Below are 17910 nucleotides of genomic sequence, written 5' to 3' on the forward strand. Positions count from 1 at the left end.
GCATTCCTGCCCCCAGGGAAAGGCGGAGAGGCAACCACGCTGGACTTGGCTGCATTGCCAGGGTGGTGGTTGCAATGGTGTAGTGAGGGGCTTCAGCTCTGACGGGGGTTTAGCTCAGCCCGGAGCGGGCCCAGCCCACGCATCCCATCCTGGGGTCACAGCAAAATTGTTCAGATGAACCAAAAGAGCCTCAAAATAGGTCCGTTTCCAGAGACCACCACTGGCCTCCTGAGGGAATGCCACGTTCCTGCCACGTGAAGAGGCACACCCACAGCAACTTGCAAGGACAGCCTAGGTGTGTGCAGCCAGCAGCAGCGTGCCGATTGGCTGCGTTTCTGACGGGGCCCGTACAACGCCGCCAATGCCTGCGTCAGGACACATTCAGATCCACGCATTCTGCCCGTCTCTGGCTGCCACCGCCATGAGCAAGGACACTGGCAGTGTGGAGAGGGTCAGGATCCAAGTTGGGAGTAGGGTAGAACTGAGTTTGAATCCAGTTTTCTCACTAACTAGTCTTGAGCAAGTTGTGCGTTGACTGAAATAAAAGTTGCAAGTTAAGTTTTATTTGGGGAACTTACTGAGGACTATGGCCTGGGAGATACCCTCTTAGGTAACTGAGGTACTGCTCCGAAGAGGTAAGGTAGGAGCCAGGAAATATATGAATGTTTTTTTCTGGAAAAGCATGTAGTCAGACATCAAAAGACCACTGCTAATCACAACAGACATCTCAAGTTAATGATTTTAGTGCTTTTCTATCTATGGGAAGAAGTAAGAATCTGGGGTCATTGAAATGATCCCTTAGATATGCATCTTAACTATTTAGGGCCAGTACCCAAAGTACAGAATGCTTCCTGTTTTTCTCCATCCTGAATTCCCCTCAGGGTGCACAACTGCAGTGGCTAATGGCTTGATCCTTATAGAACTGGAATGGAGGGCAACATTCTTTTCTTTACATGTGTAACCTCTCTAAACTGCCATTTTACTCATCTGGAAAATGAGAATAATAGGCACACCCACCTCATGGGGAGTTGTGAGGATGTTAGACCTACCTGAGGGACAGAGTGCCCATCACAGCACCCAGCTTATCTGCACGAATGATTCAATGGTCCATCTGTCTTCCTCCCTGACGATGGCCCTGTTCTTAGTGAGAAAAGCACTGAACTGAGATCAACATCCAGATTTCCATTCTCCTCAAACTTCTAGGATTAAAGCCACAACTCCCTTCACCTTCCCATTTAAAAAAAAAACAACAACTTTGTAAAAAAATTAAAACCTGACATATCCAGAGAGCAATAAATAATTCCGTGACCAAAGAGAGTAATGTTTTTAAAAGCTCATCACTAACAGATGTCACCTGCAATTTACTAACAATGAACTAGTTCGTTAAAAGACTACATTGGTCAACACTTCTGTCCTTGTGCCTCTCAATCCAGGCTGGGTTAGAAAACTCTTTGAGATGTACTCACCCTTCACTTTAGAAAGTTTGGGGGAATCTTTGTCTTTTAGGTCCACCTTGCTCCTTCTTACTTCATTTCTTTCTCTTATTCCCCCCACATGGTCATGCTGGCATACCTGATTCCTAACCCTCAATCTCATCTTGAAGCGTTTCATCTTTTCACTTCTTTAACAATAATAATGGACCATTACTGAGCACTTCCTATGTGCCAGGCCTGTCTTGCATCATCTTACTTAAGGCCCATACAGATTCAATGTGTTGTGTATTACTACTTAAAAGGTTGAGATGATGGGGGAACAGGGGTTCAGTATTTGGTCCAAGAACACACAACTCATCTGTGGGGAGCAAGCATTTGAACCCAGGTTGAGTTCTTACTTGCTATCCTCTGCTCCACCTTTTCAGAGTGGCCTCCTTGAGCCCATCTCTTCTTAAACACAGTCCAGAAACATCTCTGCTCTCCAAACTTGGGGTTTTGGCACACTGAGAAAAACCACAGACCAGAAAAGCAGTAAAGGCGATAACACTGCCAACGCAAATGTCACAAAATCCAGGCACTCTAGCCATGGGAGGAGCACTCGTTTTAGAATCTAATTTCTCTTTGCAAATAGTTCTAACAATTTTCATTATCTAGTTTCCCAACTCACAGAATGTTAGTCTTGGAAATTAGATAGTGGGGAAATGAATGCTCATGGCAAGTATGAGGACGCAACACATTTTAGAAAACGATTAAAATAATCCTCAAGAATCCTGGAACTCCCAGAGGGGTTGTAAATAACCAAGGTTTTATTGTAAAGAAAAAAAAAAATCAGTGGGCTAGAAAACTAACCAACAACACCATTGGACAAGATTTTATTTATTTTGCCTGGGCCCTCTCTGTATGCTAATGGCCTCAGACCAGGTCAGCCTTTGTGTGGAAAACGTAGTAACAGAAGAGCCACCAGGAACCCTGGCTGTCAACGTGGCGGGCCACGCTAGCTGGTTTGCATGTGTCATTTAATCTCCACAACAGCTTTACAGAAGATTGGGACTCATATAATCCTCATTTATTTTTTTAGATGAGAGAAATGAAGCCCAGAGAGGTTGAATAACTTGCCCAGCATACAGCCGAGTCACAAACTACACCCAGGCTACATCACCAAGCACGTGGCATCGCTTACAAGGGGGCAGGAAGGACACATGAACAGACCTGAGCACACCAAACACCAAATAAGAAAACATCACAGGGCCAATATCCCACTAAACCTGGGCCTGGGGCTCTCACTGGACCGGGCCCAGGTATTTGGGGCCAGTGTCAGGGCTGTGATTATGAATAAAGATGAGGGATGTGGGCTGGCCCGTGCTGTCTGGGGTACCCAGAATTTCCCCTGGAGTTGAATTAGATGAGTGGTTTCTACTTGGCCACCCTGAGTGGCATGTCAAATAGTAACTTTAGATTCAGATGGACCTGGATTGATATCCCAACTCCCCCCCTCACACTGTGACCCTGGAAAACTTCCTTAACCTCTCTGAGTCTGTTTCCTCACCTTAAGCGAGAAAGTGAATGCAAAATACATTTCTGGCATGTAAAAGGCACTCTACCACACGTTGGTTCCTTTCTCCTCGCCCTTGAGAGGAACCCTGAGAAAGTAGCCCCACCTCTTGTGCAGGCTCTGAGCCCCCTAAAAGGCCATCACCAACTGGGGTCTATTAGGATATGTGCCAAAGAGGCAGAAAACTAAAATGTTGTCAGTCAGTCCCCTGGGAAAGTAACCCTGGTAGCACTGAGTCTTTAAAAGCTTCACAGAGAGCCATGAGTCATGGGGCCAGTGGGGGACCATCACCCAGGGGGACAATGGTGTCTCAGGTCTTCTGTGGGTTCCTCTCCTTGGTAGACGGATGAAATTAAAACACCAATTCCACCACAAAGCTGCCTCTCAGCTGCCTAGGAACATGAGTGGGCAGTGAGGAAGGTCCTAGGCCCCCAGTTCAGCCAGCCCTCCCATCCCAGCAGTGCTTCCACCTCCCACTAGGGGGCAGCACCTCCACCCACCGTCAGGGCCCGAGGCTTTCCTGTCCCTCCCAGCGCGGACTCCGCCCCAGAGTCACAAGCCCAGCAGAGCTTCTCTGCCCTCCGGGAGCATTAGTGACAGTGTCCATGAGGACTGGGGTCGAGGACGAGGACTAGATTAACCACAAGCAGAGGGCTCTTACCCCAGGAGACAGTCTCAAGAGAGGAGAGATGATCCTTCTGTTGCACAGAACTCATCAACCAGACACAAGGAAATCTCTGTGGGCAAAAAGAGAGAAGGGAGAAATGGAGCAGGTTACCTTTTGGGGGGCTCTTATCTTACCAAAGTGTTCCATGCAGAGTTTAAAACTCAAATAATACTGAAAAGGTCTCAATGAAAAAAAACAGCAGACTCCTTCCCCACCCCTCCCTCCACCAAATCCCACCTCCTCCAACCCAGAGTCAATAACTTAACTTTGTTAACTGCTTCTTCTGGTATTAAGCTCCACGGTCCGATATGATATTCGTATATTAATTCTTGAGTTATCACTTTTAGACATTATCAGTTGACTTCTGATAATAGCAGGTGAGGATTTTGTACTCTTCCATCACCCAATTCTCCTCCCTCTACCTTCCCAGTACAGGCATATAATTCAATAATCAAAGTTTAACAGTATGATTATATAAATTCTGTCTACTTCCAACACTGCAGATTTTACTATATTTGTACTTCCTTCCCTGTTCAGTTTTTATTTTTCTTGCAGTTAAAAATGTTCTTGTTTTCTCACTTTAAGAGGATTTCTAAGTTAGGAGTTAAACTTTTCTATATCTTTTCCTCCCAGTTTATATCATGGTTGCATTGTTGGGGACAACTCTCTTGTATGTGACAAGTATTTATTGAGCATCGACTTTTCCATATTATCCTATTAGGTGCTAAGAGATACAGAAAGAAACATGGTCTTTGGCCTTTTGCAGCCTAGAATTCAGTTAGGAGACAAGAGAGATACACATAAAAAAATAAACAGTACAAGCATGAAGCAACAGTTCAAGCATTGCCCTATGTGCTCTGTGATGTGTAGAGTTAATAGTACCCACAAGGAATGTTCTGGAGTCAGAGGCTAGAGTCACAAGGAAGGTTTTCTGGACGCCACCAGGCCTGAACTGGGCTTTGAAGTCTCATCAAAGTGGAGATAAGGAGAGAATGTTCCAAGGGAGGGAATCAACGAAGAGTTGGTCCTGGAGCCCAAACATAGGAAACATGTTTGAGCAGGACTAGGTCTCAATTTCCTCGTCATTAAAAAGCAAGAAGAAGAAGCTGGTAACTGGTGCTATGGTTGTGTGAGAGAAAACCCCTAATCTTAGGAAATAAACACTGAAGTATTTAGGGATAAAGGACCAAAATGTATATGACTTACCCTCAAGGTTCAGGAAAAAAAAAAAAAAAACCTATACAGACAGTGGATGGCTATTTCTTGCACTATTATCATTTTGGAACCCTTTGGAACTTTGGAATTATTTGGAGTTAAAGAGTTATTCAAATATAAAGTTTTTTTAAAGGTTTAAGGCCGGTTATAAAGACACCTTCAAGAACTCTGTCCTAAGGAAATAATCACATTTATATAAGGTTAACGATTTAAGCTGAAAATTATTCTTTGCTCCATTTGCAGCAAAGAAAGAAAAAAAGAAATCAACTTAAATATTCAACAAAAGGAAAACGGCTAAGTAAATTCTATGGTACTTCATGCTGCCATTAGCATGAATTTTTCCAATAAATTTAAGTCTCATAAGAAAATGATCAGGGTACAATGTCAAATGAAAAAAAGAAGCAGGGTCTAAACCAGTACAAACTGTATAAATCCAATTATGTATCTATATAGACATTAAAAAATTGAAGAAAATATACCACAGTACTAAGAGTAGTAGGATTAAGGGTAATTTTATCTTTAATTTTTCTATATTTTGAAGTTTTCCATAAGGAACATGTATTAACTTTCCAATAAAAAAATGAACATAATTTTCTAAAAAGCTAAAGAAAATGAGATTAGTTGAAAAACCCAGGGTTATTTTCATAATTTTTAAGAATTAAGATAAAATTGTAAATATGTTTATTCTTTGAAATCGTATTCATATCGCAATTAGAATGGAGAAGAATATCTACCCTATAGAGTTGCTGGCAGGATTAAATGAAATCTTTGTAAAGTGCTTAGCAGAGTGCCTGCCCAAGGTAGTATGTATGTATGTATGTATACATAAAATTTTTTTAATTTAAAATTATATATATATGTAATATACATATATAGAACAACTGGCTATTTTAATAACCCTCATCTGCCTGCTCTTTGCTTGCTAGCCTCTGGTTGAGCGTGAGTTTAGTCGGGCGGGGGCTGGGCCCCGGGTCGCGTAGGGGTGACCCGAGCTGGCCTCTGCAGGTGGCGGCCGAGTACTTCAAGAACACCACGCTGCTGCTGGTGGGTGTCATCTGCGTGGCGGCGGCTGTGGAGAAGTGGAACCTGCACAAGCGCATCGCTCTGCGCATGGTCCTGATGGCCGGAGCCAAGCCGGGCATGTAAGTCACACTTAGTGCGTCCCCTCAGCTCCCAGTGGGCCCCCTGGACGGTCAGAGGGACGTCCACTTGAGGCTTTCTACCAGTGGGGATGGGAGGACACCAGGGCCTCAAGGCTCCCATCTCCCCCTCCAGTGAGAGGGCCTGTGACCATGGAATGGAGACCTGAGTGGGTGACTTTGGTGTCCTCTATTGGCACAATCTAAATAACCTGAGTAACCTAGACTGCCGGGGCAGCAGGTTACAAGATCTAAGGGGCTCATCTGGTAAAACAAGAGGGACCAACGTAAATTGTTTCCCAACCTTTTTCCCTTGTATCAGGGGAGAGGCTGGATGAGGAAGTGGTGTCTTCTCCTCTGTTATTTAAGGAGGCATGGAGGTTTCCTCCCATCTACCCTGAGTTCTTGTTGTCATTGGTTTAGACCAGAGGCCTGTCAAATGTGGCATCTGACCCGGCATCTGCAGGGCACTGCAGGCCCTCAGCTGCTTCCTCTTTTCTCTCTGCTGTCAAGAAGGCCGCTCGGGAATGTGTAGGAAGGTCAGGATTGAACGTTTTGTATGAACTCACTCCCACTCTGTTGGATAACCCTGCCCTTATCTTCCCTTTGGAATATCGTCCTCACCTCCTAGTTTACAACTTTCTTGCAACACTTTTTATGTAAGCTGCCCTGACTCTCCTGGGAGTCCAACAGAGCATAAATAAATAATATGTATTAGTTTTCATCCCTAGTCATTAGATGAAGACACGTTATACTTAAAAAGATGTTCCTGTCTCCCACTTAACCACAGCCTAACTCAGAGCATAATCACTCAGTAATAACCTGAGGTGTTGTACTCCACACTCGACCTCCTAGACACACGATGGCATTTCCCCACATCACGTTGAGGCTCTGCGGCTCTTTGAAACCCCCAGGTACTATCGTCAAGAATTTTTATCCCATTGCGTTTCTACTCGTCTCTATTTACCGCACCCTCCAGCAAGTTTCCACCCACCACGGGGCCCTCTGTTTGCCGGTGCATGTCCAGGGCAGACAAACTCATGTCTCCGTCAGCCTAAACAGAGACACCATCAGGGCTCTGGCACCTACCCGGTCATGATCCACAGGACAGCTGTGCTGGCCCCAAACTGTGCAAAGTCAATGATCCCACCTAGGGTGATCAACACGGGTAGTCTTTATGCTGGCTTCTCTTACGGAAATAAGAACTATATCTGTACAAACACACAGTGCATGTTTTCAAAGTCAAGGAGAACTTGAGAGTTATCTTTGTTAGTGTTTTCCTCCAAGTGTCAACTCATAGACACAGCCTTGAAAAAGTGCACACAGTGCAATGGGACACTGCTGGGCCGTTGGGGGCTATGCTTTCAGCGGTTGGTAGTGGGACAAGTAGTGGGCGGAACCGTAAGCTCTGTCCGTTAGTCTCTATTTGGTCGCTAATAACTGCGGTGACTTGGCTGCAAAGCAAGGAATGGGATGGTACGCGTAGGACTGCTGGCTGCAAGGGCCAAAAAGAGAATTCTTTTATACACAAAAAACACACATCATCACCAAGCTAATGTCCAGAGAGGACAGCAATCAGGAAGTCCATGCCCTGTGACCCTACCACCAAAGCTATTCTTTGCTTAAGCAAGGGCTTTTCTTTCTTTTTTTTTTTTTTGGCTAAGGCCACTAGCCCACGAAGTGTGATGCATTCATTCAACACATCTTTATTTAATGTTTACTCTGTACCAAGCCCTGGGAGTACAAAGCTGAATGTATGACGTAAACCCCCCATTTTCTGGATAAATGCCAGCACCAGCAGGCTTGCAGGAGGCCCCGAGGGAGCCGTGCGAGGGCGGAAGTTTCACCCGGGGAGGCGGGCATGCTGTGATGCGCCCCCCGCGCCTCCCTGCCTTCCAGGCTGCTGCTCTGCTTCATGTGCTGCACCACGCTGCTGTCCATGTGGCTCTCCAACACGTCCACCACCGCCATGGTCATGCCCATCGTGGAGGCCGTGCTGCAGGAGCTGGTCAGGGCCGAGGAGGAGCAGCTCGTGGCCGGCAGCTCCAGCGCCGAAGAGGCCGAGCCCATCAGTACAGTTTGCTGGAGTTCATCTCCCCTTTGCTCCTCCACCCGAGTGACACTGCACAGCTCTGCGCCCGCCCCCACCAACCCTCACCTGCGTCCTGCCTCTCATCTCGCCTCTTCCTCTTCCTGGCCCTTTACCCCGTACCAGCCCTTGTAACCTGAAGCTTCCCTGTGACCCGCATTCCCAGCTCTTCCTGCCCTACTTAGAGCAGCCACCGCTGCTCCTTTCCCCCAAACGCTCAAGGATTACAACAAGACCCCAGGCCTGTCCGTGTCGCTGAGTCCCACTATGCCTTCCGAGCGGAGGGAAGGGGAGTCGTCAGGCACCAGGCCCAGCAGGAGCCTTGATGCCTTTGTTTCCTCATCCAGCCCCAGCCCAGAGCCCCTGCCCTTCAGGGTCAGGTCCAGACTCCACATCTCACTTCCTGCTTTCCTTTGCTACCGTAGATCTCGATGTAAACAACAGCCAACCTTCCCTGGAACTCATCTTTGTCAATGAAGAGTGAGTATGACCGCCCTCCTCCCAGACAGAGCCTCTTTCAGCTGCACGGGCCAAGCTCACATCTTACCACACCACCACCTCCCCCCGCCCCGATCTCCTCTCCATACCAAGGAGCCGCTTGCCAAGATCCTGAGGGCAACTCCCTTAACCACTGGGTATTGCAGGGCTGAGGGAAGAGGGGAAAAGACTACACCGACTTTGAGGGAGTATGTGGACTATCTGTACAGCTACCAAGTAGAATTTCAGCTAAATTGATGTCCCCCTTGGGAGAATAATATATTTAATCTACTAATGAAAAAAGGCTCACATTTTAGATGTCACTGGAGATTCTTAGAGAATCACAAAGTATTTTTTAGATATTAGATGTGGTCTTACTAGATTTGGTCTTATTAGATATGGCAAAGAAAAACTAGGTGGCAGGTAGGGGATTCGAGGACAGTTGGTGAGACAGCCACGTGCTGATGAAAAAAGAAGCTTTTAGAAAAGGAGAAATATCGTCTCAAACACCCATGTGAGGTAAATCCATTAACAGCTGATTTCTTTTGGAGATCTAGTATCAAAATGTGGTCTTCAAGGGATACTGGGATGAATAAGACATTTTGAAAGTCGGATTTGTACTAGAGCTCAGTTTTGCTGTTTGCTCTTTTCATTAAAAAATGGAGAACTCACACTGAGTGAGACCAGCACGATGTGAAGGGACAGAGGCAGAAGGGTGCCATCAGCTTATCTTCCTCCCGTCACTGGCTCCAATCATAATATACTGGACTTTCCTCCCCAGCCTTGACCATATCTCAGGCAAATCCTATAGCTCTTCTGGTTCCTTTCAGATATTAGAATGATCTCGTCTTTAGATATTCGGCAGTCTAGTCCAGACTCATATCAAAACTTCAATCCCTCATCCGAAGCTTCTCCCCGCCTCCTCTCACGCTCTCACCCAACCCCCCTTCAGTCTGCAGGATAAGAGGTAGAAGTGAGCAGGGGAGACAGTGGACTTTTCTCTTACTCTTCCCCCACCCTCCTTCCTCTCCCCTCACCAACTCTCTGCATCTGAATTCTCCAGGGTCAGGGCAGAGGCTGTAGGGAGCAGGAAATATAAAGGGGCAAAGAGGGTCTTGGCTGGAGGTATTCTAGAGTGCAGTCAGTGCCCTGAGATTCAGGCAGCGACTCTTTTACACGTCGGGCACCTACCTTCAGGGTCTTCGGAGTGCCCCCTTGAGGCCACCTCTGCATAGGCTGGGCCTCATGGCACGAGGTGCTCTTGGATGACCGCTTGGGCTCCCTCGGTTCTGTGCTCTGGTGGCTTTCTCCAGCCTCTTTATTCTGGGGACGCCTCTGGCCCCTTGGGCAGGGCCTTTTCAAGGTGGCAGTAGCCCAGCTACCTTCCCTGTGCCGCCCCCAGTAAAGGCCACCGGACACTGAGAGCACAGCCTGCTCCCAGTGCAGCGGGCTTTTTCTCCTCACTCTGGCCTCTTGGGCAGCGCACACTGGCCTCTTGCCTTTGTTCTTTTCTGGATGAAAATACATGTCCCCAAACTCCAAAGCCAAAGCTCAAGTTGTCCCGGACTTCCTCAGCAGCGTGCAGGGAGGATCCAGGGCTGTCACGGTGTGAGGATGGCGGTCTTCTTTCACGCCAGCACCTCCCATGCTGTCTGAGGGGTTCCATGCCAGCCTCCTCACCCGATTTGGGAAGGAAGGTGGGGAAACATCACAATACTCCTCCCAGCCTAACGACTCTCTCCGGTGAATGCTTCCTCTGAGCCCCATCAACGCCTTATCCTTCCCTGATAGAGCCTGGAGGTGGGTGATGACCCCAGGCCCCCACTTCCTGCACGTGTGTCCAGCCCCTCTCACTGGCCTTCCCAGCGGTTGAGCTCATAGCACCCACCGTCATCAGAACTAGGACAGACCAGAAACATGCATTTAGTGCTCAGTGTAAGTCCGTAATGCTGGTAGTTAAATCCCCACCTTCCTCTCTCCTCAAGGCAAAGACTGGGGACCAGTAGGAGTGGGAGGGACTCAGCACACGCATTGCCTGCCACCCTCTGAGGTACAGCTGCTGATGAGAAATTCACCCCCATCTTCTTGCTCTCACATGCTTTTTACCATGTGTGGCCCTGGCCCTCCCTGCTCCTGTAGCCTTAGATAAGCATTTCATGTTTCTCCTCCTAGAAAGTGAGCCAGTGAGAACACGGTCAGGGGCCCAGGCTCTCTGGGCAGAGACAGCTTCCTCTCTGGCACCACCACTTAGCACCCGCTGCCCTCGGGAAGTTAGTAACCTCTCTCTGCCTAGTTTCCTACTCTGTAAATGCAGGTGCTGATACCCGCCCCTTAGATCTGTCGTGAGGATTAAAGTCCGTATTTGAGTGCTCAGCACCTAATAAGCACTCCATGTTAGCTATTATTAGGAGTCTCGGTTTCCCTCCAAAGGAAACGCCCTGCCCCTGTTCCCACAAATCCTTACCACATCTCTGGAAGGTGAGATTCGTCTTCTTTGTAGCCTAGAACACCTGAGTCTAGAAGGGTCACTAATACCAAACACCAACGTGGGGAGAATTCCCATCTCATCAAGTCTGGGCCACTGTCATTTTTCCCACTTCCTTTGCTTTCTTCCAGCACGTCGAATGCAGACTTCAGTTCTCTGATGCAGAACAAGGTATGGCCCTGGGTTTCTTCTGTGCTTTGAGATACTTGAAAGACCCTCAAGATAACTCAGGGCCAGAGAAGCCTGGCAGCTTGTCGAGGGCACAGAGGTGCTCCCCTGAGCCTGGACGCGTGAGGCTTTGGGCAGTTCTGAGCCCCAGCCCTGGGTACTGGGCTTAGCGCCACAAAGGACAGGTTAACCTTTCCTCGCGGAAACCCAATATTCAGCCATCCAGATATTCAAGAGCCACGTATTCAGCCTCAGGATCCCTTTCAGGAGGGATTCGTTTACAAAAATCTTATTACAAAAAGGGGACACCAAGTTTGCCTGCACCCTCTACGCGGCCTCACCCCCTCGCCCAGGGCTGGTTTTACATCTCTTCCTACCTCAGTCCCAATGGATGGGCTTTGATCCGTCCAAACTGTGGACTTGGTTGTGTGCGATTTTTTTTTTTTTCCATGTTCTTTGTGTTAAAGAAAAATGAAGGGTTCTTCGTTAGCTAATGAAGTTCTAGAAAGCCAAGCTCTCCTATAAGGTCAGAGCCATGTTTTTCCAAGTTTCAAAAGCCCCTTCAAATGGGGAACCTGCAAGAAGGAGGCAGGCCCGGTAGGGATGGCTCTCTACCGCCTGCTTGCCCTGGTTCTGGTCTCCGAGTCCCACAGGGGGGAGGCGTGGGTGCCCCCAGGGTGATCAGGGGGCTCCTCCAGGCCCCACAGCCTCCTCGTGATAGTGTGACGGTCTGTGTCCCGACAGAACCTGAATGGCGTGCCCGCAATCACCAACTCGGCCAGAACAGCAAACCACCAGGACAAGAAGCAGCACCCATCTCAGGTACTGGAATTGCACCTCCTAACCCTGTTTCCTACATGAAGCGCCTTGAGCTTCCCAAGGGGCACTGCTCGTGAAGCTGTGAGGGTGTCAGGCTAGCGGGCTGTCGCCAGGCACACTTCAGCCATCTGTGTGTCTGGCCTGCGTGTGCCACGGAGATAAGACATCCCGCTCACTGTTGACTTTGGCAAGTCATTCCACTGTCTGAGCCCCAGTTTCTTCAGCTATAAAAACTGAGACTTGGTCTAGATCAGAGGTGTTCAAACCACTCCTCAAAGGTGCTTCAGGGGCATTGCAAATATTTTATTCAAGTATCCTGAGATTTTAAGGCAACTGCTTTTCTGTTCCCTGATTTTCCTGGTACTTTATCACTGAAACAAAATGCAGAAGTAAAATGGACGTCAAAGGTGGTGTAAAATTGCAACCATCACTTATAACCCTTGATTTCAAATTTTTGTGTTCATCAAAATCATCTCAATTATGTAGCACCCATATCATCATGAATAAATGCCATTGTTTATTAAATACTAAGCACTGGGCTGAGCATTTGCTCTCTAGTCTTGGCTCAGTGAGGTAGCAACTTTGAACTCCATTTTGACAGAGACGCAGAGAGATGAAATCATGTACCCAAGGCCTCAGAGCTAGTGAGAGGAGAACCTCGATTCAAATCCAAGTCTCCCTGACCCTATGTGTCTACTTTCAGTTAAAAAATAGATGTTTGCCCATTAAATGCTACATATGTTTTCTCTATTGGAGGTCCATGTAAATTTTCATTAGGAGAAAGGATTGTGGAAAACCACTGGACCAGAGAATCTCTGAGGTCTCCTCCAGCTCTTATAATCAATGAATCCTTCAGGAAAATGTGGCGGGATCCAGCCTTTCCAGGGCCCTCCTAGGCAGATGGGGCAGTGGTTACGGGCTTTGAGAAATGTGGCAGGGTGGCCTCTTCCCCTTGGTTTTCCTATGACCTGGCCTGCTGACATTTGTACCAGGCTACTCCTAGTCTCACGATTTGGGGCCAGGCCTGGCAGGACAGAGGGGCACTTGCTTCTTTAGTCCACAGTTGAGACCAGAGGTCAGCAACCACGGACACTGAAAGGCCATCACATGGACCACGCAGGGCCTGAGAGGACCATGGCCAGGCTGAGGTTTATATGCAAGGGGGAGGGGAAAGTGGGAAGGAAAAGCCAATAGGCAAGAAGGGAAAAAGTGAGAAAGAAGGGAGGAGAGAATCACACACTTTGACTCTCCGCCCAGTGAAAGCTGGACTCTTTCTATAATGCAAAGCTTATTTTTTAGTCATCTCCCAACCAGGACTGTATTTTAATTCCACGTAGAATAACCACCTTCTATTTGGTATTTAGACACAAAGTGGAGAGCAGTCAGTTTTACTGGAATTCAAGTAAAAAACAGAACGTGCTGTTAATACTCATAACAACAAAAGTAATAATAGCTTACCATTTGTTAAATGCCAGGAAGTGTTCCAAGTGCTTTCCATGTACTCTTCAAAACAATCTGGCAGAGAAAATAGGATTTTCCCCATTTTACAGAAACTGCAGTGGGGATGGGGCTGCCCAAGTTGGTAAAAGGTAGAACTGGGACTGGGATTTGTTTCTCTGACACCCAAGCTTTCCACTGCACAATGGTGCCCCTGTTTTTCATGCTTTGTGTGCCAGACAGCCCAAGCTGGGTTGGAGAAATTCACTGATTTTCCTTTGGTAGGAAAAGCCACCAGTCCTGACCGCCAGCCCCAGGAACCAGGAACTCAAAAGAAAGTACAAGTCCCAGCATGACCAAATGATCTGCAAGTGCCTCTCTCTGAGCATCTCTTACGCCGCCACCATCGGGGGCCTGACCACCATCATTGGCACCTCCACCAGCCTCATTTTCTTGGAACACTTCAATAAGTAAGTAATTCACTCGGTCAACAAATATTTACTAACCACCCACTGTGTGTCAGGGACAGAACCAGGTGCTGAGTATACCACAGAAAATCGAACCAGAACAGTTTCTGTACCAAGAGGGAAAAAAGATGATCAAGTCATTACAGTTAAATGTGACAAGAAGGGTGGGATTCTGCTAGGGGAGCCCTGCTGAGGGACCCCACCCAGTCTAGAGGGAGGAAATGACTCCCCCAAGAGGCGACGATGAAAGTGGAGACCTGGAGGCCAAGCTGGAGTTAACTAGATGAAGGGAGATCTTCCAGACAAAGAAAACAGTGTAGTAGGCTCAGAGGCAAGAGAGCAGAGCACATAAAAGAAAATGACAGAGGGCAAAAGGAGGCCAGGGAGGTGGACGTGCAGATCACAGAGGGCCTCGCAGGGCCCACTAAGGAACTTGGACTTCATCCGAAAGGCCGTGAGAAGCCTTCGAAGAATTTTAGGCAGGGAGTGAGGTTATCATATTTACAGTTTTGAAAACTCATTCTGGATTTTTAAAATGGACAATGGTTTGGAACAGAAAAGGCAGGCAGCAGGAAGATAATCCAGGACACAGCTACAGATGCCCAGGAGAGAGCTGATGGTGGCCTGGGCAGCAGTGGGAGGAGAAATGGCCAGATCTGAGTGAGATTCAGAGGGAGACTCGACCGGCCTGGGTAGGATTAGGAAGGGCCTGAGAAAGGGAAAGCCCAAGTCTCATTGTCAGGCTTGGGGCTTCAGCAGCTGGGGAAGCAGAGTTGCCCTTGACGTAAATGAGGGGAAAGATGAGTAAATGTTGATACAGAGGTTGACATGTCCAGGTGGACACCTGGGCTGGGGCCACAGCTGTGCCCAATGATGAACAAGGAGTCCACCAGATAACCTTCTTGGCCCCCTAAGACCAAGGAGGCCCCCTAAGCAGTGGATGTTGATAACAGATTTGGAGATTCCAAGCCATGGTTCTCCTGTGGGCAAAGTTCACATCCAGAACCTTCACGAGGCTCTAGAGACCGAAGTTCTCCAGAACTGATGCCTTGTGTCCCCCAGTCAAAACACATTCCTTGGGGGCTTCCCTGGTGGCGCAGTGGTGAAGAATCTGCCTGCTGATGCAGGGGACACGGGTTCGAGCCCTGGTCCGGGAAGATCCCACAAGCTGCGGAGTAACTAAGCCCATGAGCCAAAACTACTGAGCCTGCGCTCTAGAGCCCCTGAGCCACAACTACTGAGCCCGTGTGCTACAACTACTGAAGCCCATATGCCTAGAGCCCGTGCTCCGCAACAAGAGAAGCCACCACAATGAGAAGCCCGCACACCACAACGAAGAATAGCCCCCGCTCGCCACAACTAGAGAAAGCCCGTGCGCAGCAACGAAGACCCAACGCAGCCCAAAATAAATGAAATAAATAAATTTTTTTTTAAAAACCATTCCTTCAGTGACATTATAAACAGAGTACATCAGATTGCCTCCTCTATTCTGTTGTCTTGAAAACCAGATCAGAATCTTTACATAAATTAAGAGCAAACAGACCCAGAGTGATTCTCCTGAGTGCAAAGTATATACACTTCAGTGGTATCAATTTTGGTTGCTTGGATGCTTTTTTAGCTTATTTCATAATTCTTGGCAGGGCTCAGTACAGTTGCAGCTGCCAAGTGAGTCCTAGATAATCTTTTACCATATTTTTATCATTATCTCTACCATTAGCTCTGCTCTGTCTTCTTAAGGACCATTTAGCTTATTACCCCGAAATACCACATGGAAATCCATCCTTTTCTAATCACTGACCTGGTTCTTTCCCCTCCAGCCAGTATCCAGCAGCAGAAGTGGTCAACTTTGGCACCTGGTTCCTCTTCAGCTTCCCCATCTCCCTCATCATGCTGGTGGTCAGCTGGTTCTGGATGCACTGGCTGTTCCTGGGCTGCAAGTGAGTCCCAGGGCCCTGCCATCAAGGCTCTCCTGTCCATCCAGGGCCATGGCGCAAGCCCTGGAGGGTGCCACCCAGCGGGGAGCTGCCAAGTAACCACAGAGGATGCCCGGAGGAGGACGCAGTGGACTAGATGAGGAGTCAGGCATCACATCTTCTAGACACTCTAAACATACGTGGACTCTGCACTTCTCTATGAGCTCTGCAATGAAATGTTCTTAATTTCAGCCAACTGCTCAGGGGAAGTGCTGGATTCATAAAGAGTCTGAATCGGAGAGTGTTTAATGTAGTTCCATACAGAGTAATTTGAACTAATTTCTAAAGAAGTGATGCCAAGTAGAAGTTCCCTTAGGCTTAATTTTATAGACATGGCTGATTTATACTTAGTAGCTGTATGAAATATGCTCATAGCCCTCAAAATAATATTAGACATTCCCCATGCAATATTATTTCTAATATTAATTTGCTTAGCCAGCCTTTTACTCATTACGGATGCTTACTCCAAATTTGATCAGCTCCGAACACATAAAGGGAAGATGTATATGATATTTTGCTATTAGTCCGGGGACCCAACATTCCCATTGCTCAGGGAATGTTCTCTGAGTTGACTTTTTTTTTTAATACCTCAGAGACAATTATCAAATCAAAGATAACTGTATACTTCTAAGCCTCCAGTGTTGCTAATTGAAAAGTAACACCCACTTTCACCCCAGACAAGCCTTGTCTCTAGACAGATACACATACACACATCTATGTGTGTGTGCAACACACAAATATATAAGCATCTATACACATATGCCGCATCACATTGATTCTCACTTATGTAAAGGACGAGCGTGTAGAGACTTTCCCGGTGGCCCAGTGGTTAAGACTCTGCACTTCCAATGCAGGGGTGCGGATTCCATCCCTGGTTGGGGAAATAGGATCCCACATGCTGCGTGGCGTGGCCAAATTTAATTAATTAATTGATTAATTAATTAAAAAACCCAACTGGGCAAAAAAAATAAAGAAGACAAGTGTGTAGAAACAACCCCACATAAGTACACTTGCACAAGTCCACGAGACATGACTTTACATTTATATACCAGAGACATACCCGAAAGGCTGGGGAGAAGGCTGATGAGAGGCTGTGTAACTTGGCAGATCAAGAGATCAAGTCGCATGATAGGTAGGGCGAGTGGAGAGAAGAGCCATCACAGCCAGCCAGCCAGTAGTTTAGTATTTGCTTAAGACCTCTTCTCCTCTGGGCCTCAGAAGTGTGCTTCCTTTGTTCTTTTGCTCATTCTCCCATCTCAGTTTTAAAGAGACCTGCTCTCTGAGTAAGAAGAAGAAGACCAAAAGGGAAGAGTTATCAGAGAAGAGGATCCAAGAGGAATATGAAAAGCTGGGAGCCATTACGTAAGAATCAGCCCTTCACCCTCTCTCCTTCCCCAGGAGAAAGCGTGGCAGGTAAAGTGTGCACAGGAGCAGCCTTGTTCTCAGCGGTCCCTTGAGCTGGGGGAATTTTCCTCAGCTACGAATCCAGGCATTTAGAGGTGCTACTTAACGCCAAAGTCAAGCTGGCCCAGACTCTAAGGGCCACCCTTCCGCTCTGCTGTATTCCAAGTCCAAGTGGTTAAGCAGTAGCTGCGTTTTAGGTCCCCACTATTGGAGCTCTGCATACAGGAGCATCCCAAAGCAAAGTCTGAAAGCTAACAGATACTTCCCAATTCCTGGAGTGGGTCTGTTTTCTTTTATAGCTACCCGGAAATGGTGACTGGATTTTTCTTCATCCTGATGACGGTGCTGTGGTTTACCCGGGAGCCTGGCTTTGTTCCTGGTTGGGATTCCTTCTTTGAAAAGTAAAGGATATTGTCTCTGAGAACAACCCCCTAACCCAAACCCTTCAGGCAGTACCTGCCAGTGTCCCCTCCTAGATTCTGTGGGATAGTCGTGGACCCAGGAAGCACTTTGTTCCCTTGAAAGTTCCGCTTTTTCAGGGAAGCTGCAGTGTGGAGTCAGGAAGAAAATAGTCTTTGGAGTCTG

General features: G+C 47.5%; 1 protein-coding gene and 1 long non-coding RNA gene across 2 annotated transcripts in view; one reads left to right on the top strand and one right to left on the bottom strand.

Annotated features, from left to right (window-relative positions):
* The window catches only part of SLC13A4 (solute carrier family 13 member 4), a 39118-nt gene that overhangs the window by 11820 nt on the left and 9388 nt on the right, over positions 1-17910 (top strand). The window contains exons 3-11 of the mRNA XM_059933299.1: positions 5873-6009; positions 7906-8078; positions 8521-8575; positions 11189-11228; positions 11970-12047; positions 13767-13951; positions 15766-15885; positions 17182-17283; positions 17625-17726. Coding sequence (XP_059789282.1) covers positions 5873-6009; positions 7906-8078; positions 8521-8575; positions 11189-11228; positions 11970-12047; positions 13767-13951; positions 15766-15885; positions 17182-17283; positions 17625-17726 — 992 coding nt within the window. The remainder of the gene's footprint in view (positions 1-5872; positions 6010-7905; positions 8079-8520; positions 8576-11188; positions 11229-11969; positions 12048-13766; positions 13952-15765; positions 15886-17181; positions 17284-17624; positions 17727-17910) is intronic.
* LOC132371772 (uncharacterized) lies at positions 512-17188 on the bottom strand. The gene is made up of 5 exons (XR_009504965.1): positions 16982-17188; positions 15747-16087; positions 3647-3722; positions 1050-1135; positions 512-535 (listed from the first exon to the last, which is right to left on the bottom strand). It is a non-coding gene; the product is annotated as an uncharacterized LOC132371772 (long non-coding RNA).

Source organism: Balaenoptera ricei, chromosome 9 (assembly GCF_028023285.1).
Source record: "Balaenoptera ricei isolate mBalRic1 chromosome 9, mBalRic1.hap2, whole genome shotgun sequence".
NCBI classification, from domain to species: Eukaryota; Metazoa; Chordata; class Mammalia; order Artiodactyla; family Balaenopteridae; genus Balaenoptera; species Balaenoptera ricei.